Source organism: Numida meleagris, chromosome 11 (genome assembly GCF_002078875.1).
Source record: "Numida meleagris isolate 19003 breed g44 Domestic line chromosome 11, NumMel1.0, whole genome shotgun sequence".
NCBI lineage: Eukaryota > Metazoa > Chordata > Aves > Galliformes > Numididae > Numida > Numida meleagris.
Genome location: NC_034419.1, coordinates 15934908 through 15959898, shown reverse-complemented (window position 1 = coordinate 15959898; position 24991 = coordinate 15934908). Strand labels below are relative to the sequence as shown.

The 24991-nt window shown below is 43.9% G+C and overlaps 1 protein-coding gene across 17 annotated transcripts in view; it reads left to right on the top strand.

Moving 5' to 3' along the window:
* The window catches only part of FOXP1 (forkhead box P1), a 344878-nt gene that overhangs the window by 307407 nt on the left and 12480 nt on the right, over window positions 1–24991 (top strand). For 12 of the 17 annotated variants that reach the window (XM_021409246.1, XM_021409237.1, XM_021409240.1 and 9 more), the window contains 7 exons: window positions 681–768; window positions 7132–7215; window positions 15584–15785; window positions 15892–15971; window positions 16608–16709; window positions 21599–21768; window positions 23266–23335. In XM_021409246.1, coding sequence (XP_021264921.1) covers window positions 681–768; window positions 7132–7215; window positions 15584–15785; window positions 15892–15971; window positions 16608–16709; window positions 21599–21768; window positions 23266–23335 — 796 coding nt within the window. Of the gene's footprint in view, window positions 1–680; window positions 769–7131; window positions 7216–15583; window positions 15786–15891; window positions 15972–16607; window positions 16710–21098; window positions 21221–21598; window positions 21769–23265; window positions 23336–24991 lie in introns of all 17 variants that reach the window. The other 5 variants (XM_021409250.1, XM_021409249.1, XM_021409248.1 and 2 more) reach the window with 3 other exon arrangements.

The window sequence follows — 24991 nt, the reverse complement described above, 5'->3', positions numbered from 1 at the left end:
CATTTGCATGGGAGAAGTTTTTCAGAACACATGCTATAAGAAGCCTTGAATTCTAGCTGGTCTGGTGTTCTGGATGACTTTTTGTTTCTTTTGGATGAAGACGATTTGTTTTACAGTAACTGTCTGTATTTTTCTCTCTTTTATTGGTATATATTTTGCGCATACTTATACACCGAATTTTATGTGGTTTTTCATTCTTTACAAAATCATATGTTTTGTTTTATTTTTAATCACATAAACATGAAGGTTCTATGAGATTTAATTATTCATGTATTGCATGTGTCCATTGAGATATATCCAGCATCTTTCAGTCCAATAATATGAAATTATATGTGAAATAATATTGCTGTAACTTCTTGATCTGCTTTTTTCACCTAATGGAGGAAAAACAACTGTTCTGCAGAATTTCTGTTATGTACAAATGGGCCACCTTCTGAAACATGTGCTTACGATGTAATGAGTGATGGGAGGAGACAGAAGCCAAAAAGCAGGACAGAGCAAAGAAAAAAAAATACCAAAAATCAGACAAGTCTTAAAAAAAAAAATAAAAAAAAAATAAAAAACCTCAGATACTGATAAAGACCTGCTGGGTAACATTCAGATTGCTTATTCATCCTGGTAACTACTTTTTCCTTTTTGTTTATCCATTTCACTTAATGATTTTCTGTGTATTGTTACAGACATCTCAACAGTGAGCATGCGCTGGATGATAGAAGTACAGCCCAATGTAGAGTACAAATGCAGGTTGTACAGCAGTTAGAGCTACAGGTAAAATAAAATTTATTTTAATATTACCTCAGTATTAATCAAATCCAATTCTCGACAGCAATAAAAAATGAGTTCTGCTTTTCCCACTATGATTGAAAACCAGCTTTCAAAACCTTCTTGTAGTAGTTTTAAAAACCGTCAGAAGAAACTGCAGCTTCATTTCCTCTTTTCTAAACCGTAACTTGAAAAGAAATAGGAAACTTAAGCAGGCTGACTGATTGGAAATCCATCAGTTTGTATCTAATGCTTTTTATACTCACCCGGGGGGCGGAGGGGGGTGGGGGCAATGCGGTCCCCTTCCTTTAGAGATGTTGATGTGGGAGAAATGGTTGATGTTTATTTCAAAACGCTGCATGACCTGGCTTGTTTGGTGGTCTCTCATATACTAACACTTTCCATGTATGATTATTATTATTATTATTATTTTTTGCCATTTGTAACGGATGAGTTTTTTAAAAGTGCAAAAGGGGGGTAAACTGGAATATTCTGAATGCAATGTAAAAGTGTGACCTGTTTGTGCAACTGCCTTTCCGAATGCTTTTGAGTTCTTTCTGTCTCCTGCACCTCGCTGCTGTAGCTGGGCAGCTTTGACAGTCTCTCTGTGTGTAGGCAAGAGGTTAGCAAAGAAGGGGAAATTAAAACAATGTTGTACATTATATAGTTACCAGCTATTGAAAAACCTATTTTGTATGCAAGACAGCAGCGTAGAGATATATGGAAAGCCTTGGGCTAAGTACAGAAGATAATTACATTTGGAATTTTACTGAGTTAAGTCATTTATAGCTTCAAATAGTTGGAGAGAAAAATCAGCAAAAACACACTTAAACTTCTTGTTGTTACTTCTCAAGATAAGCATTTAAAAAATTTCCTTTTATCTTCTTATCTTACAAATTACCCTTTTTCTTTCATAGATATTTCCTAAATTTTATTTTCAGGAACGCGCTGGTCATGACGCTCTTTCACTATTAGCTAAAGCAATATAAACTATTTTAATATAAGTTTTATAAAAATCGAACTACCAGTCATAAAATGTCAGAGTCTTGCAGAAAACGTTATGAGAAGTGGCCTGTTATTTTAACAAGTTTCTTGAGAATTAGAAGAAAAAAATCTCAGTCTTCCTGGTAAACTGAGATAGGAGATAATGTTTTGCCAAGATGCGGTAATATTCGTGCTGAAGGTAAATGTAGATTCCTCAGCTACAGTCAGCTCAAAAAGCCTGAATCCTTCCTTCCCTCCTGCAGTTTCTGGGCACCTCTGTGCCTGGAACTACAGGAGGGTGCCCCAGTCTTGAACAGCACAGGGATGATGCCAGGGTAGCACCTCTTCCTTGACAATATTTTTGAGAGGTTTATCGGCGGCGAGTTACACTGACTGTCATAAGTGGCTAACACTGACAGATTCACACCCATTTAGTGCTGAGGAATACATCCTAGCTTAGAGTCACTGCATGAAGTCCCCAAGACAAGAACATCATTTCAAAGTGGTATGAGAGCTAGGCCAAAAATTTGGGGTTTTGTTTCTGTTTCTGTTTTTTTTTTTTTTCTTTTTTTTTTTTAGCAGTCTTCCTAGTACAGAAGATAGGATGAACTGGAGGCTTAATGTAGATTGGGATGTTGATAACAGTGAGACTATCTGTGTGTTAGCCAGGAAGGATGGGTGGAGAAGGAGGATTGTCCTGCTTCTGAAATGCCCCTGGAACTCCCCACTTCTCCCTCTCTTCATCCTGTATGTCAGTCCTTGGATAGTCTACGTAAGTGTGAGCACAGGAGGAGACAGAAGTTTTATCTCCCAGTGCCTCATTTATCTGGCTGGAACCTGTCTTTCCATAGAGCTGTCATAAAATGAAGGTCTAGCTCAATAGCGAAGTTTTCAGTGACATGGTCTGCAGCACCCAGTGTGATACAACAGGAGCAGCTTGACCAGGACCACCAGCCTAACACTCCTGCAATGGAGCAGGTGCCAGCAGAGCAGCACAGATCAGCCCTGTGGCGAACCACTTGTGTTCTGTGAGCCAGGTAGGAGAGGGACCCCATAGCTCCAAGGAGGAGCACTGCTGAGACACAGATTTAACAAATCCATTGTATTTGAGGGATGCACTTCAGGTTTTGAGTGTGATGGACCCAAATGCAAGCTTTTTTTTTTCCCAAGGTATTTATTTTATGCAGAGTAGCTTTGTTAGTGTCACAGACAGAGATAAGTACCATGACTTTTAAAAAAAGTAATTTTTAAATGAACTTTTTGAAAAAATGTAAAGTTAGATATGTTATTTGATTGCAAATGGACTTTTGCAGAAGAATCGTGAAGCTTTTCCATCACAAACATATTTTAAATATCACAGACAAGGTAGAGATCTTCTCGTATTTCACTTTGTTTAAACAATCTTGACATGATCATTTGTTGCCACTATAAATAATGAGAATTGGGCTTCTGGGTGAAACACAAACACAGGAACATATCCCTGTCCATAGCATGATCTTAGCTGGAATAGGGCATTTATTTTACAGCACCACCTTCGAATGGAAGAAGATTTCAGGGCAGCAGCAAGGCTCTGATACACTTGAGGAAAGTATCTCCTAGTAGGAGAACACATAAACAGCTGGCTGTTTTCAGGGGAGTGGAAGCTCTGCTTGGGCTTATTTTTCTAAAGCATCCATTGACACTCTTAAAAAATGGATCCTGAACCTTTCTCATACATGGCCTTACTAAGCACCTAACAGGAGGGAAGGGGCTACATCTTGGTTGTCTCTTGCATTGCTCATGGCTGGCTTTCTTCTCCTTTGTCCATGGTGTTTTTCCAAAATCCCGCTGCTGGAGTTACCTTCTCTTCCCCTTGTTCTGGCCGTGTCACTCCTGCTGAATGCCCTCACTGGGTTTCCATTTTCACATTCCTGCTTCTTGCCGTTATTTTCTGTCTGCTTTTCCTCCTGTGCAATGTCTGCACCCCTCTGTGCCTTCTGTCTTGCTCCTTGGTCCACAGACTCCTGTGCTTCCCCTCTTCCTGAGCCCCTTCTGTGCCTTCCCTCTCCTGCTTATCACACATGCAGTTTCAGGATTTAACCTCTCCACAGTGAGTCATGTGTCCTGATGTCCAAGTTAGCGAGCACTGTATGCATATAAAATGCTCTGGAAGTGTTTTCCATGGAACCACTATTAGGAACCTAGACTGTGGTGGAGCCCCATAGAGCTGGGGGAACCTCAGAAAGTCAGGCTTGCCATGAGGAACAAGGTGGCCCTCTGAAAATGGCTGCCATTTAGAGCTTTCAAAAACAACATAAAAAAAAAAAAAAAGAATGAGGCTTCCGATAGGACTGAATTGTATTGTAAGAGTCTTCTTACCCAGCCTTGTGCAGAGCAGAATGCTCAGGTTGCAGTACACTCACTCCACAGAAAACCAAGAACATGCTGTTTCTAATCTGCTTCTCAGTGTTGGACCTTCAAATCACAGAGTAATAGAATGGTTTGGGTTGGAAGGGACCTTTAGGATCATCTAGTTCCAAACCCTGTTACAGGCAGGGACACCTCCCACTAGACCAGGTTGCTCAGAGTCCCATCCAGCCTGGCCTGATAAGGTCTTGCACCCAGAGTTTTACTACGCTCCCTCCGGGCCTCTGAACATTTCAGGCTGCTCTAAGGCCTTGCCACAGGAAACTTTCATAGATCTGAAGCTTTTGTTCTTCTGAAATGCCCACCTGGTGGTTTCTCCTGTGCCACCGGTCAGGATTGTCATTCAGGGGAAGGTTCTGCAGCCAAAGGCAGGGATCTCTTTCCAGCAGGGTGCAGGAGAGCTGTGGGTGCCAGCCGAGCCTGTGGGTGAGGACGTGGCTCCTCTGCTCCCCCTGTCCTGCCCCATGCCACTGCCAGGGGGAGGAATTACCAGTCCTACTTCAACTGCACCTGGAGCGTATATGTTCATATTCAGTTTTGTAGGCTAAGCACCAGCAGGGAAGCAAACAATGCCCAGCAAGAGCTTAGAAGCACTGGAACAAACTGATTTAAGAACGGCAATAATCAGTTTATTTTTGTTATATAACAACCTTTGCCCAGTAACACTATCAGTAGATGAGGAGTGTTTTCCTGCAAGTCCACTAATAATCCCCATTTGTTGACAATCTGCACTCCAATGAGTGCCACCAGTGAGAACGTGCTCCCACCAGTGCCCAGCGAGTCCTCCTGGCTTCTTCTGAGGGACCCTGCTGAAGGAGGGGCTACTGGTGACATTCTGGTTTTTTATCGCTGCAGCTTCCTGACATAGAGGAAAAACAGTTTAAAGAAATTCTTGAGATTTTTTTACTTCTGTTCAGTGCTTTGAAACTGAGAGACCTCTATTTTTCATCATTTAAACTCCTGCCTAACTGGGTGAGTGTTTGAATTCCTAGACTATGACAAAACACTAGTGTGCGTCTGCCTGAAATGTCGAGAGGATCTTTAATAACGTTCACCCACCAGAAACGGCACTAAAAGCGTGCTAAGATGATGACTGAGAACAATAAAAGCAAGGACCCCAGCTGCTCCGGGCCAAGCACCACTGTTTTGCCGAGGGGCCCAGAGGAAGCACGGTGCAGGGCGTGCTCCACGCTGCCCACTGGCTTTCCTGGTGGCTTTCCCTGCTGCCACTGCTCTGCTGCAAGAAGGAAGTTTTCAGGTGCCTCTGAGTTTTATTTGTTTTGGCTAGAGCTCTGGTTCCTGTGGTAGCCTGCAGACCAAATTTAATGCGCAGATGACCCTGCCAAGCAGCCCCAGCGCCCGGGAACTGCTAAGAATTAAAGATTGCACAACAGAGCTGCACTGAGAATAAAATATTTATTGTTTTTTATTTGTTTTGTGGAAAGCACAGCAGCTTAGGGGTGAGACCTCTACTTTCTCTGAAGAAGTCCTCAGAGGACTCTCAAAGGGAGACGTTCCCACTGCATTGCTGAGGGCCCGTCACTGCTCTCTTGTGGTGTCCAGAGCAGATCTGGAGGGAGATTGCAGGAGATCTAGTATCAGCTTTGGCTTTTCTCTCTTGCCATGGAGGTTTTTGACCAAGAAAAGAAAAGCAGCTTGCAAAGACCAGTGATTTGGCGTTTGCACTTCCAGAGCACACAGTGGTGACACCATTTTTTCCTTTATTTAATTCCTGTCTTGGAAAGTTGTGTGCCAAGTTTTATCCCATTGTGACACCTTTCTGGCACAGGCAGACCCCCCTTGCCCTGTGAAGAGCAAGACAACCTTGACGGGAAGGTTATCAATGGGGTTTTATGACCAAGGCTCTTTTTATATACACTTAGCCCAGCTTTACTGCTACAAACAGATGACTGTGATAAGGTGGGCAGGTTGTTTAACATTCACCAGAATGCGAGCACAGTTCTCCTCTTGGCACCAGGAATCTGACTGTCTAAAGCAAAACTGCAGAAATTGTCATATCTAAGAACCTGATCCAAGTCCTGCTGGAAACAGAAACTTATTGTTGATCATGTAGGTTAATTACACACCTTTTTCATTAGTGCTTTCTCCTAATATAATCCTACTTCTTTTTTTGTTGTTGTTGCTTTTTTCCCTCTCTTTTTTTAAGAGCAGCCAGAAAACATCCTATTTTCCTGTAGAAAAAAAAAATATATATATATATATTGTTTCCAAAACCAGTGAGATTTAGTGCCTGACCAGTGCATTGGTAATGCAATTGGAAGCCGTCCTGGCCGCAGTTGTACACTGTGATCTTGAGACACCAGCTAGGTGCAGATCTCAGTGAGAAAGTGCAGGGGACGTGAGGGCCAGCCTGTGGGCATCCCCTTGACATCTAGCACAGGAGCCTGGCCACACTTCTGGGCTGAGATGCGATGGATGTGGGGGTAGCATTTCCACCTAGCTGCCTTTTGGCATGCACCTCAGGGATGCCAACAGTGGCGATTCCAACTGCTGCTCCTCTCCCAGCTGGGTTCCCCTGCCACCCCCTGAGGGTTTTTCCAGCTCTTGAGGAGTCGCAGTGACGTGAGAGCCTTAGCCCATCCATATAGTGCTCATCCCATGGTGCAAAAGGAGGACAAGGCATGCAGGGTCACCGCACAGCGTGCCTTCTGCCGCGCTTCCCGGGTTAATAAACATGATTCACTGGTGTCTTTTAGCTGTCAGGGCTAGAGTGAACCTCTTGGTGCCAGCAGGTCTAGCTTTTCTTGCTGAAGGGCTAATGCATTTTGCTTTGAGAAATACTGACACCCAGCACCAAGCTTTAGCTTTGCCTCATGAACAGACCGTATACAGTTTCCAAACCGCTCAGCAATAAAACTCTCCTGTCTTGCGCATTGGTGCCAACTGTTTAATTAGGAATAAGCGGAGGTTGGATTTTATTCCTACAAGTAATAGAGTGTTTTTTTTCTCCCCCTTCAGCTTGCAAAAGATAAAGAGCGCCTGCAAGCCATGATGACACACCTGCATGTGAAGTCAACTGAACCAAAAGCCACCCCTCAGCCTGTAAGTACTGAACTGTGCAGAAAGCAAAACCAAACCTCACACCAAACCTCTTTTCCTGTTTCCCACCTGGGCGCGTGACGTGAAGCGTGGCTTTGCAGTGTGCCGCAGCGAGGAGATGCAAAGCAAGCAGCATTTGGTGGCTTTGCAGGGGGCACAGCCCAGGGACCCAGCCCTCTCCTTCCTCTGGGGAGGCTGACGGGAGCTGGACCCCAAAGGGGGGCCTTTTGGTGGGCTGTGGGTTGCTTTACATTGGTGCCACTTGCATGAAACCTTAGGAAGTGTTAGGAAGGAGACGTCATTAAATTATATTTAGTGTATTTATTTGACTTTCTCCCTGTCTGACAGACATTTACAGTAGAACAGACTCTCGTTGCACATTTTGATGATAATCGCTATTGCCTGGTATCAGGTTTTATACCTCTGAAACTGAGAAGGGAAACCTTCTCCACTGCAGCTTGCTCTTCAGAAAAGGAGCCGTGGGGGTTGCCAGTGGGGTAGGAGGGGTCAGTCAGCTACTCCATAAATTCCTTGCAAGGCAGCAAGTGGCTTCGCAAGCCAAGCCAGCTCCTGGGTCCCCCAACACAAGGCAAGCCAAGCCCTCCATCTCCTTCCCTGACCGAAGTGACTCCTCGTCTGTTGTTTTCTTCTCACCTCTTAATGCTGAAAATGCTCCTCAGAGCTTCACATGATTATTCAAAATGGAGAGAGTGCTTTGCTTCTTGATTTTAAGATTTGTAAGATTTAAAGGTACACTGGCTTTATTTGATTTTGCTTTGAGTCATTGTGTGAAAATTAATTGAGCGTTGACAATCTATAGTTAGTACTAGCAATTTTAATCAATATGCAATGATGCAGCATAATGACAAAGTATTGGTTTATCTGTTTTGACTGATTTTTTTTCTATAAATAAAGCAAACATACACCCATATATGTGTGATTTATGGTGATAGAAATAAAAAAGAGTCAGACTATTAACCCAGCAAATATGGTAGCCTGCCAAGATGCAGTTGGTAGACAAAATTAATGTCTGAAACAGAACACATTACAGAGATAGAGAACATAAAATCATTAAACACTTCGCGCACCCATTTCTACTAGAAACAGATTTCTCAGTTTCCATGTAGTTGGGAATAAATGGCTGCAGGAGTGCTTGGGGAGGCTCCTGGATAGAAAATGACGGGCTGTTCAGCAACACTGGAGCAGATGTCAAAGTCAGTGGGAAGTTTTTGGGTCAGTCTTGGAGAGAGTTGAGTGGTGGGTATGAACCCTTCCATTTCAGCTGGTGAGATTCCTAAAGCTGCTTGATCTGGTGGATACCAGCTCTGCGGAGTGGAAACTGCATGCGGCGTCTATAAAAATAGCATTCTTCTAGTTCCTCACATCCATCTCAGCCTGAATGCAAATGCTTCAGCGCATTGTTGGCAAAGTGCGTAGACCCAACAGAATGGGAGGAGGCTTGGTTTCTATAGCTCTTACTGGATTAAAAATTAAAACAGCGGAATAATCTGGGAGTCTCAAAGCGCTCTGCCTTGAGGCCTTTCGTAACAGCAGTGCCCCTCAGGAGGAAGGATTAAAAACTAAAGGGAAGAAATCACAAGAAGGCGAGCGGTGTTTGGCAAGGCAGCCGGTGATCAATGCTGTGCCGCGGAGGGCAGGAGCTTTGGCGGGCGTTGTAGGCTACGGAGGTACCAGGCGGTGTCGCCGTGAAGATTAGTGTTAACAGCTAATAAACAGGGAAAGCAGCGGAAAAAAAAAAAGAAAAAGAAAAAGGGAACGCAGGGGGAAAAGGGCTGTCTTGATTAGTATTAAAAATGTTTTACATTCTGGAAAATTATAGCTTTGTTGGGGACCTCCTACTAAATTTATTTTTAACTGCTCTATTGAAAATTCTGTACCACTAGTCAACATTATCTCTCAGTTGCTCAGCACAGTGTTTCTTTATTAAAAGAAATAGGCATGAATATTTTTGACTGAAAAATTAATAGCTTTTGAATTCATACACAGCAGGTTTTCTTTTGCAAAGAAGTCCAATATCGCTGCACAGCACTTCTATAACCATTTATTTAGAGTCCAAGTCAAACCTTTGACAGCTAGAGCAGTGTTACAAGCCAACATAAAGAACTCCAAGATGTAAACCAACAATAGGCAGTCTGTGTGAGGTTTGCCATTGTCAAATACATAGATTGTTTGGATTAGTTTATGTAAATGTACTGTTGTATTACCCTTTGGAAAAAAAAAGATCACATTTGTGTATGAAAAGTGGTTTCGTTCACAGGCAGCATTATAAATTCCTTATCCTTTAACTTACATGTTAGAAGTAAAAATTGGTGCCTGACAGGCCTATATTGTGTGGCACTCTGTTGTTGGATTGAAACTGCCTTCTTTTCATTTATTGAAATATAGAAAAATTTATTATAGATACCATCTGATAAATCAGAAATTATTAAAATATGTATAGGTGAAGCATTTGAAAATTAATTATAAAATGTAGGAGTATAGTGTTTTGCATAAATTGTGCTTTCGTTATGAAAAAATACACAGGCACCGCATAGACTCTGCTAGACCCTAGTCCTTTTAACTCAGTGGGATAGGACTTTGGTAAAAAGATCTGATGACCATTATTGCAGTGCAAAGTATTCTTTACATCCAGTAATTAATTTTTTTGCCAACATAACTAATGCAAGGTGTATGTTGGAATTAATATATTACGGTACATCAGCAGTTATAAAGGAAAGAGTGGCTGCAAATCCAAATGTAGCAATGAATCGGGATTTAAAATTACACCCTTTTCATGACTGAGAAAACGTTTTTATTCTACTTAAAGGATCTTAATGCTTGTGTTTAAACAGTTTTGTTACTGGGAGGCGGAACTGGTGCCTGAGCTGCTTACTTCACTGGTGCTTTCAGCGCCTGCCTCTTGTAACCCACACTGGCCATTGGCCTCCTCTTGGGCTTCACGCAGAGCTGAGCGCTGGTGGTTGGACCCCAGGAGGCTTCTTGGTGCTGCTGCACCGCTCACAGCTCAGCCACGTGTGGGGAAGCTGGTCTTGTCCATTGATCACATCCCCACCTCCAGGTGGCTTTAGCTCCTTGCAGTTTCCACCCCTCAGTGGAAGGGCCAGTGCCCCACAGCATTCCACCAAGGCAGCTGCTCACTAAAGCTCTTCAGTCCTGTTAAAGCCAATGAGACTTAAGCATGTCCTCGTGTAATTTAGTGGTGGATGGCATGAGCTGCTGGCATTTAGGTCTGTATGTGGGGAGGTAGCTGCAGGTAGGGCAGCTCTTCTGCTTCTGGGGAGCTTCTTTCTGGGCAGCCAGGAGGGTGGCACTCGGGAAGGGGAGAGCGTTGGCACGGGTTGTGCTGGCTGCCTGCTTTGCTGATGGCCAGCTTTGTAATTACTGTGTCCAGCGGTGCAGCAGCTTAAAAGAAAATGGAAGTATCTCAGCTTAACACTTGGAACATGCAGAGTTGTTCCTCTTACTGTTACGTGTGTTGTTCTGGTGAGAATAAAGGATTGAGTAAAGTGAGAACAAAGCCGTGAAGGAATATGCTGTGGCATATCTTTGTAAGGTACGTTTTTTTCAAGGAGGAACAAAACAGAGAAGCCAGAACAATGATTGCTCAAGAACCATCTTTCTGGTTTTGCTGTTAAGATAGGTTCCCCTGCATTCTGTTTTCGTTGGTGCAAGTGGTCAGCGTGGTAGGTTAAGATGGAAATGTGATTTTATTTTGGAGGATTAGCTAACACTGAAGTGGATAGGAAGGAAAGGAAAAGGAAAAAACATCAACAAGTCATTCTGCATACTAGGTGTTAGATCCATCTTTTAAAAACAGAAAACTTGAAGAGAAACTTTTGGCACCTCAAATGAAATGCACTGTTAGATATCCCTTATTTAATGTATTTTTTTGCCCTAGCCATAGCAATTACGATTGTTTTGAAATACTGTTTTTAGCAACTGTAATAACAAAGCATTTAAAAAATGGTCTTTTAACTCTTGAGGTAATGACTGAGCATTTTAGCTGCTGTAGCCATCCTTTATAGTTCAAAAAAATAACGATACGCAGCAATGAGGAGAGATTCTCAAGCACAACAAAAGCTGTTTTTATATACTGGTTTTCATTAAGTCTCACTCCTCAGCTTCGGTTTCCTCAGTGCTGCTGCCAATAACAACACCTGCTAAGTGATTGCTGCCTGCCAGGCTCCCATCCAGCGCTGCTGTGTCCGAGCTGAAGCAGGAGAGGAGGATGCAGCATTGCACAGAGCTCTGGGCCCAGCTTGCCATCCATGTCAAGAAAAGCAGTCTCTGCTCCAGAGTGTTGCAGGGTCCAGCAGCTCAGTTCTGATAAACCCTCAACTCTAATCACGACCAAAACAGCAGCATCAATGGCAGGGGAATCCCTGCCCTGCAGCAGTGGGTATGGCCTCTCCATGACATTTATAAATGTATGTTTCTTTTTTTGTTTGTTTCTTCTAAAAGTGTTTCAGATCAGGGTTTTTTACTGCAGCCACTATTGTGATGGAAGATGTTTACACAAAAAGAAATCAGGCTGAGCCCTAGTGGGAGAGCCACTTACTGGAAATCTATTTTACAGGGTGAGAGAGAGGGCTACCTCTCTGTCTTGTTTATATCTATGGAAAAAAAACTATGACTCAGTCTTCACCTTTAATGGGAAGACATGACCATTTCTTGAAAGGGAAGGTTAATAATAAAATCCTAAGCAGGATATTGGATGCTGAAACAATTAAAGCATTTATGATTGTTGAGTTAAAGCGGCATGAGGTACAGTTCTTAGAAACTGAAACTGAACAAAGCACCCAACACCCTTCACTGACTAAATTTACAGAATTTTAGGACTTCAAACTGCTACGGGGTTTGGTGGCTTTTTGTTGTTTTTTTCTTGTTTTCTTTTGTGGCTGGAGGAAATCCTCCCTCCCCCATCCCCAGCGCAAACGTTGCAGAACCAGTTAACCCTTGGGTGGCGGGGCTGTGCCGTGCTGCCCTGTGCTGACTTCGTGCCCTGTGTGCAATCCCTTCCACCAGAAACGATCCCTCGCCAAAACGTGCGGAGTGTGGGACACGGGCGGTGTGCAAGGCACCGGCGTGAACAACTTTTCTGATCATAGAAACTTGTTTTTAAATAGAAAATGCAAACTGCAAGAAACCGCGTCGGGTTTCCATCAGGAAAAGAAACCCTTCCAGCCCAGACCCTTCCTGATCTTTGCCCCGAATTATCATCCGCTGCGCGTTTCTGATTGCCGACGGTATTAAGATTTAATAGTTTACAATTCAGATGAATATTTCAAGATGGCAACAAAACCAACACCATTCATAATTTGTCGTTCTGCTCCAATTCACCACCGAGCTCTCTGCCTTGACACTTCAGATCCCACGAAGACAGCAGCCCTAACCTCCCCATACCCGCCCCACATTTTGGTACCGTCATCAAAGGGGTCGGTCCCCTGCCCAAGAGCAGAGTGGCACCAGGTATGGGGTGGGAAGAGGAAGAACTTTGCTGGCGAGTGCCAAGGTCGTCTTTCATTAACTTGTTGGTTCAGGCTCAGCACCGGCCGGCGGAGGTGAAGCACAGCACACTCACCGCGTTCCAGCTTTTTGTTCTTCCTTTCCTCACAGACTGCAGTCATGTTTAATTTGGAAACTGGGCTCCTTTGGCAAATTAGCAATTAGAACAATTTTGTGGGAATATGTATATGTGTCATTAGTTTTCCTGCAAATTAATAGCGAGAGCAGAGGTCAGGCAGAAATTTTCCACTTGACTGCAGCTCCTCTGTTGAGATTTGGCACTTTGTTTTGGAACGGCCACAGCTGCTCAAAGCCACAGTCTTCCTTTAGGAACTGTCTTTTAATTAGTTTACCTCATAGCCATTATTACAAATATTACTGCCTCCCCTCCTTGAAATAAAATTACTGTTTCTACAAAATATTCCAGTGACATCTTGCACCACTGCACATTGATGGTGGGGTCACTCGAATGCAGCGTTTAATCATTAGATCACCTCCATAAGCATCTCCTAATTAGAGTCCTTACAATACAATTTTATCTGGTAATTAGCTGAGATTGGCTGCTTCCTCTGTAGCTTATTAGTGGCAGCCCAGCAGTGGGTGTGAATCACAGTGTCATTTGTCAAGCCTGTTAGGGCCCCCCCCCCTTTGCTCGTCCTCTCCTCTGTTTATTTCTAGTTGCTACCTACGCTGAAAAGCCTAAAGAAATCTAACTCGATTCAAATTCTTGAAGCAGGGAACGCTGACCTTTGGGGATTCTTTCTCTCAGCTCCCTAGTAGAAACAGATTAAATGTTAAGTTTTTAAACACTAAAAAAGGAAGCGAACTCTTTTGAAATGGAGTAGCGAGAGCCGTAATGATGGAGCGCGAGCAGTGATCTTTCCAACAGGAGGGCCCGGCTGCTGAGCCTCTGCCAGAGATGGGCACTTAAAATTGATGCAGATTTGCTCGCAGTTATTGGACTGTTAAAATGTCCATTTAGAAACTGAGATAAAATACAGAAGATTTAATTTCATGGTGAGACCTGTCAGTTGTACTATTATTATCGTCACCGGTCCTTTTATCATATGTAATAGATGGATAGATGGATAACAGGGAGACATTACAATGCGCGTGTCCCTAATCAGTGGCCTTAAATCACGCCAGTCAACAAGCGGAGCTTGCTGCGGCACCGCGGGCTCCGAGCACGCGTGTTCTCGGCAGCGAGTGCTCTGCCAACCCACCATGGTGGGACACTCTGGGAAATCACTGCCTGCATTTTACCACCCTCGCCGTCTCCTCGCTGGGTTCCTCCTTCTGTGGCCTCGCCACGAGCTGCTGGACGGTCCCCACGTGGGGGACAGGGCACACAGAGGATGGGTGTCTGCAGGTAGCTGAGCAGCGGGCAGGGCTGCAGGCAGCAGCACTTGTCTGCGTGAGGATTTTGTGGCTGGGCTTTAACGCAGGCACAGTTGCTCAAAAGCAGGGACAACGTATTGAAAATCTGGTGCTATTTCTCTGTCGCTCTGCCGTGCCCTTCCTGTGGGCAATCAGCTTTTTGTCATGGTATCATTTCTGTGACACGAGAGCCCTTTGTTTTCCATTACCTTTGTTTGGGATAAATCCTGTTATTTTGATAAAGGAACAGCAGTATTTCTGGCTGTTAACTCAGACGAGGGATGCTAATAGGAGTTTTCTTATCTGGTTACTTTCACACGAGGAAAATTAATACAGAGTCTTATGGATAAACATGAGATGTTTGGGGGCATATCTGAATTGTGTGCTTCGCCTTCATCTGAAAAGCTTTAATGTCCAGCCAAAAGGAATTTTAATCAGAACAAAAGTTATAAAATTCTGTCCCTGTTAAATTCAGTAGGAGTTTTGCTACCGACTTCAATGGGGTCAAGATTTCAGCAATATTATTCGCAAAAGTGCCTAAGGGAAGGAAATGTGGAAGTAGTCAAAAGAGCACTTCCCTCCGTCATCTTTTCTGATGTCGTCGTTAAGAGATTGGGTTGTTTGTTTAAAGTACTCCAGGAGGAGCGACCTATTGCAAGGGAGCATCGTGTTTCAGAGGGCATTGTAGGGCAGCGAGAAGGAGCAGAGGAGTGCAGGTGCTGGTGGTATCAGCATGGCTGGGTGCTGAAGGCATTTGGGTTCTGTTTGGGTCGGATGCACAGTCCCAGAGGGGTTTAGCTGCTGCTGCTCGTGCAGGTGACACCGCACCTCCTGTCAAGGGAGAGCAGAATGGTGCCACTTGTGCTGGGCTGAGTGGCTGCAGTATTTCATGCGGTGTGATTAATTAAATTATTCCAGAGTTAACCTACTCAGGGCATTGCTTTTAAAATGGATGAGCGGGAGGGGAAGGAAGAAAAAAAGCAATCCCAAATGCTGAAGAGAGAGATTGTGTTTCTCCCTACTATGTCCCTAGGAAAATCTGGCCTTTTATTCTTAGCCTGATGCCTTCAATGAAATATCCAAGAAGATTGATTAGAAGCCGTGCATAATGATAGCATGGAAATAAGAGAGGTGTGGGGTTCAGATCGTGAAACAATGGAACTAAAATAAAATACTAAAATGATGACGCACTCTGTAAGATCTTGTTGGAAGGTTGAGACGAAAATCCACAATTTGTAGTTCTGGCAGCAGGCTACATTATTCTTTTTATAAAATCTATCTGGAAATGTGTGTATTTATCTCCCTTTGCTAATGGAGATGCTACAGCAGCACTTTGAGCTGAAGCGAGCGCTCGAGCTGCGTTGTCTGCTCCGAGCGGAGGGTCGTGCCGTTAGCGAGAATTTCCCCCACCACCCTTAATTAGCCACAGCCGCCCTTTGTAATGCAGCTTCGTCCTTTCCTTCCGCAGCTCAATCTGGTGTCCAGCGTCACGCTTTCCAAGACGGCGTCCGAGGCTTCTCCGCAGAGCTTACCTCATACTCCCACCACCCCGACTGCACCCATCACTCCCGTCACGCAGGGACCGTCGGTCATCACTACCACGAGCATGCACAACGTCGGGCCCATCCGGAGGCGGTACTCGGATAAATACAACGTCCCCATTTCTTCAGGTAAAACGATGCTGCTGGCACGGGCCCTCCCAGCCGGGCGGCTTTCTGTTGCCTATACCCGCAGCGGTGGGCTGTGATGATAACAGAACAACTGTTCTTTATTTAGCAGATATTGCCCAGAACCAAGAATTTTATAAGAACGCAGAAGTTAGACCACCGTTCACGTATGCGTCTTTAATTAGACAGGTGAGTGGAGCCAAACACAGGCATTCGGATTAGAAAAAGTCTCCCTATATGTGCGCGCTCTGGATTAAATAGATTTTCAAACCTTTGGTATGTAAGCATGCTCAAATGCTCAAACCTTTACTATAAGGGTTTTTAGAACTGCAATATATAACATAATTGCTTTTGATTAAGTATTACAATACGATGTGATTATTAGGAAATTCATTTCACACAACAGTGAAAATGAGCCTGTTTAAAGATGGCAAGTCAATTATCACAAGCTACAGTAATCTCTGATCCCTAGAATTAATCTGAGCTCTAAATAATTACTGAGCTTTAATCAGCTAGTGAAATGTTTTGCATTTCTCTTTGATTCTGCTTTATGAATGACTAATAAATTAATATTTCTGTAAGGAAACAGAAATAAAAACTCAAAACAATTAGATAATTCCATTTTGAATTTTGCCATTGAACTGTTAAATACAGCCATTAATCTTAGTTCATATTGTGAAAACCTTCCTCCGGATTTTTGCTCCAAATCCCTTCTCTTCTTTTCTCATTCTTTCCATTCCTTTTGTATTGGTCCGAGTAAAACTCTTGACTGTGTTCTGTACTGGTTTGCTCGTAACTGATGTTGCCATTGATTTGCTTCACAAGGCCATCCTCGAATCTCCAGAAAAACAGCTAACACTAAACGAAATCTACAACTGGTTCACACGAATGTTTGCTTACTTCAGGCGCAACGCGGCGACGTGGAAGGTAAGCCTTAGCCCGTGTGTGCCTCTTGCCTTTGATGCCTGACATGTACAGAATAGACGTTGCTGATGACATAACAAATTGTAACGACATGTGGACATGAAAATTTAGATCGGCAGTTGTGACACGCGCTGGGTGCCTTATCTGCAGGAACAATTTGATATTTGGCAGAAAAACTCCTCTGCCTTTGGAAACCACTAATTGAATCCCCCATTATTGGCTTTTATGTTCTGTGATTATGCCACGAGTTCCTCTGTGTGGTTGCTGCTAGCAGTGAAACTCAAGCCCTTCAGCTGGAATGTATTAAAAAAAAAAAAAAAAGAGGTAATGTTATTGTGTCGGTGCAAGATGTGCTGTTTGTCTTTTTAGTTATGCAGGCTGTAATCACAACAACTGATTTTTTTTCCCTAGGATCTGTAGATAAGTGGATTTCTTTCCTCAATCAGTTGACTCTCAACTACATATGCAGATATGTTATAAACTTCTTCATTTTAGTCACACAGCAGCAGCTCATTGAACATAATATGCAAGAAGCAAGCCTTACCATAAGAAATCTATTTAACAGAACTAAAACTTGATATATTTGGCACTTCAGTTTCCTACCATAACCATCTCTGATATTGTTAGATAAGAGGTCTTGGGAGTTACGTTTAGTATTTTGTATTTTGGGGGCCACTCTTTCCCTTGTACATAGTGTTATAATAGCCACACTGGTTTCTTAAGCTGGTATGATTACTAATGAATGAATCAAAGAAAAGGATCTTGTATTGCAGTAAAAACTGCATCCCAGTAGTTTGAACTGCTCATAATCGAGGCAACTCTGTTGCTCTCAAACAACTTCAGATGTCCAGGTAGCATGAGTATGTTGCGTACCTGCTGTTTCATTAGCTCTTTCTGTTTTTCCTGTCTCAGCTTGCATTTGGAATTAATTCCATCAGAGGATAGAGCTAAAAATTGTCCTTGGAATTTAGTTCAGTTTTAGTAGCACATTTTGCTTTTAATTCAGATCCCAGGGCAATTTTTACATTTTCAACCTCAATCCATAACCTCTTAGATTCAGGAAAAGTCTCTGTGATTGCTGCTTTGATTCTTCAACTTCAGTTAGAAAACATGAGCAGCGTTTCACTTTGCAGCCTCCTTACTATCCAAAAAGGAAATTAACTTTCCCTGATTTAAGATCCATTTAGACCTGCCTGTCTTTTGCTGCTGGAGTGCTTCCAGTAGGCCTTTTCAGCAGCTGCAGGTGTGGGTGCTAAAGCAAAAATCCTATCTAATTCCAGCGGCGAAAGGAAGTGCAGAAGGGAGTGGAAGAAGGCAGTCTTGGCTGCCTGCGAGACTAGTGCTAGGAATTAGCTTTGTGTATCACTTAAAATCGAGTCCCAGGAGCCATGTGCACTAACAGCGTGCTTGTACAGAGGAGGAGGAGAGAGGCTGAGCTGGAGACCCTTGGGCTTGCAGAAGAGCACGGCAAATCCACATGGAGACCCCTCACGGACACCCTGACCCTGTCCAGGAGCCCAGGTCCTGCTTCACAACCTGGGAGGAAAAGGTTCACCTCAACTTCTGGCATCCACGCAAGGAGTGCAGTTTTTGAGCTACTCAGATTTATGCCAGCCTTCAGGAACAGCAGGGATGAAAATGCAGCTCTGGCTTGACATGATGGGAAGCCCACAGGGCGCAGAATGAGCACAAGGGTCTAATTGCAGAATCAGAATAATTTGAATATATATGTGCTGATTTGAGCTCACCTTCAGCTAATGCACAGGGGGCATTCAAGTCAGTGTTCCTAAAGTTTAGGTCAGGTTTGGTGTGGGCAGGCTTCCCTGAGACCTGTTTCAAAACCACAGACGAGCAAAGGAATAACAACCTTGAAAAAATGAACTCTTCCCCAAAATGCAGTACCACGGAGCCTGAGCGGTTATGAAAATTACAAACCCTTTCATTTACTACATTCAAGTATGTTCAGGGTAATTTTTCTGCAAAAGTGGCTTGCATACAAATATTTTTGCCTAGGTAAATATATAATCTTAGAATAATAGCTCCTAATTTTTGTGTTAAGCTGATTGCTAAGGGAGCACTGTGAACTGGTTCTAACAGGTCAGAGGCGATGCCTGTTTACTTTTATTTTTTGGAGTAATTTCCTGGCACTGAATTGCAGCCATGAGGCACAGGCTGCAGGTGTGGCTCCAAAACGTGAATAAAACTGCTAGATAGCAAGTATCCAGAGGCACTGGGAACAAAACAGTGGGTTTTTTTTGTGATGAATTCCTTAAATAAGTGATCATACTGAAAACAGAAAACGAGGGCAGTGCTTCGTGGACATCCTGCAAATACCCAATGTGTTTGTCTCAGTATCTTCGGCAGGAGCCTGGTCTGGCAGCCCCAGCCCTCGATGACAAGTCACACTTTGACTTCAGGAGAGCAATAGCAGGCTGTGAAGTATTTCTCCAGCATTAAATATGTTTAAAGAACACAAATATTTCTGCTCAACTGTGTATTCAGAGACTGTTTACAAACTCCGAGGACTCACTTCACCGAACTCTGCTGCATGCGTTTGATCAACTGCCGTATTAACTGGGAGATTGGCTTTCACTGTGGGAAATAGCATTATTATTCTTACATTTTGCTCCAGACTTGACAGCGTTCCCATTTTCACAGGAAACTGCCTGAGTTACCCAGATGTGGGCCGGCAGCCCTGTGTCAGGTTGCGCTCGCGCGGAGCTCTGCTCCACCGATGGCTGCTGAGCTCGCTGCTTTCTGCCCACGAGGTGTGGGGCGTTCGCAGTGTGCTGCTCCACCTCCAAATCAGGGGGTTTGCCAGAACTTGACAAACTAATGAAAACCGGGAGAGGAAGGGGGAGAAGAGTCATTAAAAAAAGGTGAACAAAGTAAGGGCAGGAAGAACGACAAACGGATCCCCATGGAAGAGTTGGAGTGTGCAGAGCGTGCCATGGAGCCGGATCGATCCCCTTGTCCATGGGATCGGGCGCTTGCTGCCAAGTATCTGCTGAAAGCTCTCCTGGAGCAGGGACAGGACTGTGCTAGTGATTGCAGGGACATGGAAAAGTAGCAAAAGACTTCTTAGCCTTTCCCTCGCAAGCACACACGCCACTGCCTCTTAATTTACATGACAAATGCACTCTCAGTACCCTTTGTTTGCACAGTGATTCAGACGTTCATGATTAGAGCTCACTTTCACCATCCAAACCCGATGTTCATTAAAAAAAAAAAAAAAAAATGACGATGACAGGAGGGAAAAAAGCATGGTCTCTTGGTTGCCTAGACCCAGGCCATGTGTTTGGCTGGCATTGTGCCTGCTAACGAGTCAACCAGATTGACTAAATCAGTGGTGCCAGTGATGATGGATGGAGTTTGTTCGCCTGCATATTCTCAGCAAATGGCTTCTTGTGCTCTCCCTGCCTACCAGGCCCCTCTCGGCGGTGCTGGGGACAAGCTCCATGTACCAACCAGAGTGGCTTTGCAGTGGGCTCTGTGCTTTGGAAACCCACGCTGAGGGATGTGGCATGGCACTCCATGTGAGCAGTATGGGGAGCAGAGAGGGCAAAGCCCCAGCTTGCTGTGAGGCAGCGAGGTGTCTCATCGTGGCCACCTGAGGGGAAGATCCGAGTGCACTGCAAGTTATGCCAGGCTCATCCTCCGAACCGCAACTCACACCCGAGCACAGAGCCTGGGAGCGCCAGGGTCCCTCCGGGTGATGAGCTGCAGGGATATTATCACTTTGTTTCCGAGAGCCCTCCTCGTGTTTGCACTTGGCAGAGGCTCAGATCAGTCGTTGCAGCAGTCTGCCAGGAACGAGAGCCAACTTCCATATAAGAGCACGCAGCAGAGGCAGGGGCTGGGGCAGTGCCGGCCAGTGGGGTGCTGCCGAGCCCCACTCCATGCCGCCAGTGGGGCAGGAGCTCGGCACCTGATTCCCATTAGCCCAGCTGTGGGAAAGCACAGGAGCACCAGCCCCAGTGCCTCCCCGCTCCATTGAGCCATCCACACTCGCATTAAATCCTTTCTGTTCTTTCACACTGCTTTCTTTTCCAGGAGAGGAGAAGCCTATGTATTTGTTTTGAAAATGTCAATGCAATGTTCCTCTTGCGCTGTGTATGAAATGTGCCGTATTACACTACGTGCGTGTTTATAAAATGATGGCTGTTCTCATTTGCACTGTGGGTAATTGATAAGAATGAGTTGATTTTTTTAATCTTGGGTTGAAGCTTTTATATTTATGTTAACTTTGCAAAATAAGATGTAAAGAGCTGGGGTGCGGGGAGAGGGGTTAACGTTGCAAAATGAGGGCTGTCAAGCTGACTGTGCTGCTGTTCTTGGACAATGATGAGCATTTTCTCATAGAAAGTTTTTGAATGTATTCTCTTGCTGCAGAATGCAGTGCGTCATAATCTTAGTCTTCACAAGTGTTTTGTGCGAGTAGAAAACGTTAAAGGGGCAGTATGGACAGTGGATGAACAAGAGTTCCAAAAACGAAGGCCACAAAAGATCAGTGGGTATGTCCACCATGTTTGAACTTCTTAGCCTAGCTTGGATCATGCTTACAGTTTAACGTAGAGGCTTTTGGCTGCTAGCTGGTGTTAGACCAACCACAGGTGGTTTCGCATTGTTTCAGTTAAGGGAAACCAAGACAAACATCTCATCACTACTGTTTGTATGCCCACCAGTACCCTGACCCTGCTTGCTTGGTGTTTGTTGCATCACATGCTAGTAGCTTTTAGGTGGCAATGCATATTAACCCTCACAAACCATTTGCTTATGCTTATTGCATTTTATTTTCTTTTTCCTTTTCCCTGTATTTGATGTCTGTTCTGTCCCCGATCCCGTGTCCCTTTGTTTCCACTTCATCTCCTTTGCTGCTGCTCTTGTCCCAGGGTGCCATTCGCACCAACCTCTCACTGCATAAGTGCTTTATCAGAGTAGAGGATGAGTTTGGGTCCTTTTGGACTGTTGATGATGAAGAGTTTAAACGTGGCCGTCATATTCAACGAGGCCGTCCTCGAAAATACTGCCCTGATGAAAACTTTGGCGAGCTTGTTGCACAGTAAGAGCTTTTACTTGCTTTAATTTTTTTTTTCTGCTGTTGCTTTGCTTTGCATGATTTACCCATCTCATGTAGACTTGCATTTCACGAAATAGTGACATCACCTTTGCTGCTAAAGAAGCAAAAGTTTTAGTTGTTATGTGTGTATTTTGTGTGTCCTACTCTGATAATCCAAATGCCTATAATAATAACTCTACTTTGACATGTTTGTTATAGCGTTTGTTTATAGCCCTACGTAGCCTAAAATGATTGTCCACAGTAATGCAGGTATGCTGCTGTAGATCTGTCAGGAAGACAGATATATGCCAGGAAGGGCTTCAGATAAGTTTGAATTCCGATATTTCCCTTTACTTTCAATTGTGTGCCTGGGTTTGCAACTCTTCAATGGATGAACTTTAAAAAAAAAAAAGAAAAAGAAAAAAAAAAGAAAGTGCAGTGAGACCAGCTGTAAAGATTACAAACAGCAGTGCATCCTGTGCCTGCAGCAGCCACACGCAAATATTCCTGGGGTTCCCAGAGCAGTTTTGTTTGTCCTTTCCTCGAAGGCCATCTCTCCAGGACAGCTGATCCTTGCTGGTCCCTGTGGGAGAGGCTCAGCTGGGACTTTTCTCGCCATGGCTTACTCTCACATGAAAAATGAAAAAAGCCCAGCGAGTGATAAAACTTTCTGGAGGTGTTTTGCACTGGCACTTAGTATCTAGTTTGATGATTTGTTTTCCTCCAGTGGGTACTGGTGATTTTTAACGCCCACTAAAGAGAGAGTGGGTAAGCTTGCCGTGCATTTTCCTCAAATCCATCCCTGTATTTAAACTTAAGATGACTAAAGCAAGGGTCCGAGATAGCACATCAGAAGAACTGTTATTAAAATGGCCTTTAGGGCAGCGTGCTCCCCACCACTTGGCTGCAGAGCAGCAGGACCAGCTGGTTTGCCTCCGTGCCACCTTGCTTCTTTTCCCACATCCCAAACTGTTTGGGGCAGGGGTGCAGGCAGTGCCAACCCTTTCCCCAGCAGGAAATAACGTGGCTGAAAATCCATGCTTTTCCCAGTCCCTCCGCTCAGTTGCAAGGAATTCTTCTGCCAGTGACTTTGAGAATAATTTGCTGTACGCAGTATTTAAGTATCCTATGATGCTTTTGATCATAGCCTCCTTACAGTGGACCCTCACATGGTAACTGGCTCCCAGACACACTGAATACTGGAAAATTTCTCCTAAAATGAGCAGAGATCCCAAGATGTGCTACTAATGCAGGGTAGTAGAACACATGGTGAGGAAACGTCACGAGACAATGATATTCCTTACGTAGTAAAGGCACATACGATAACCGTAGGCAAAAACTCTGATATTTTCTTTAAAGAAAAAGAGAAATGAAAGAGAACTTGTGTGGAAAAACAGTCTGAGCACTAGTTTTCTGGTGTGGGAGGAAGCATTACATGCTTGAAATGCTCGCATAGAGGTTGGTTGCATTTAACTCTCCTTTTTATGTTTTCTTACGCAGTAACCCTTCTCTTATTAAAAACATACAGACCAGCCACACCTACTGCACACCTCTCAATGCTGCTTTACAGGTAAGATTAATGACTGTAGCAAATATGCAACAGAGGCGTGTGTCTTCCCCACTCATTTCAAAATATATTAGCCTTGCTCTAATTAGATATTAAATTTTAATTCCGTTAAACTTTTTTCTTAAGTGCATAAAGCATCATAGTCCCTGGAGGCAAACACATATCAGGCTGCTTCAGCATTAGCTAGATGCTTAGCATTTTGAATATTGTGGCAAAAAAATTAAAAGTTCACTTATTAATATTTATCAGCAGTATCATAATTTCCATCCTCTTATTTCAGAATTTCACTTGAGGCAAAAATACCACAAGTGTAATTACTCTAGCACAGCTATTAATGTGCTGAATGATAGGATACTGCGCCACGTGACCTTCTATTGTTCATGGTTTTAAAGAGAAAGCAGATCATTTTTCCCCCTTTTCTTTTAAGGGCTATTTTTGCATATCTTCCTATTGTTGTTAAAAAAAAATAAATGTCGCAATTCCTATAGGAAAAAAAAAATGGGAATTTTTATTGGTTTAAAGTACTGTAAGACAAAAATTTTTGTTTTTCACAATGTAGAAATGCACCAAGTGTTTGGTGCACTGTTAATAACTTGCGTCGTGAAAGCGTGTGCTTCTCCAGACCCTTTTCTATGTGCTGTTGACGAGGTTTGCATTTTTTTTTTGTCTTTACAAATTCCCGAGTCTATCTCAAAAACCTCAGGTAATGCCAGCAGTCACTTCTGAACCAGGAGCACGGACACGTTGCTGTGCCCTGGGTTTGTGGGGTGCTGTGTGCGTGCCTTGTGCTGCGGTCCAAGCCCCATCCGTACCGTGGAAATCCAGCCAGGAGGCAGCACCAGCTGTGGTTGTGTCCCCGTTGTGTGTGTGCTGAGGGTCACTGCTCCAGCACTTCACTGGTGGCCATGGATGTTTGCTTGGGCCACCGCATTCTGGAGAAGCATTAGCAGACTTCTCTTTTCCGAACCAGGAAGCAGATGATCAGGAGAAAAGCGATGTTCTAACATTTCTTCTCATGATTGGAGTTTACACAGTAACTTCTGAAAAGCAAACGAAAGCATGCTTAAACGAAGCAACTGTAAATACCATTCATTAGTAACTTATTTTCCCTTGAGTCTTGTGAAGTGCGATTTTTAAAGACCGCTTTGTCTCTTGAATAGTATTAAGATTACAAGCACATTTTACATTCATGAGGCTGAAAGGCAAAAATGAAATGATCCTGCATTTCTTCACGTTGTTAACTATGTGACTAATTTCAATTAATATGCTTATCATACGGAACTGTTCGTGTTTTATTTCTCAAACACGTGTCGTTGTCGTCATCTCCATCCATTCTTGTCTTCTGTGATAACCTCCAAACTGCCTCCCTTCCCCACCTTCCCTGGCAGAGGCATGTGCCCGTAGCATTGTAGGAACTCGACTGATGGAGAGAAGAGCCTGGGCCAGTTTTCCTCCTGCTTGTGTGTCCCCTGTAATAAACAGGGGTGAGAAATCACGCTATTCATTGCACAGAGACAGATCCTCCTTTGGGTTTTAAACAGATCAGCAGGTTCCTCTCTGCTGGTTATACGGGGAGTCCGGATCCCCTGGGATGCTTGTGGTACAGGGCATCTTGAGCAAAGCTGCACCGTGGGCAGCTCAATGCACGCTGACCTCCTG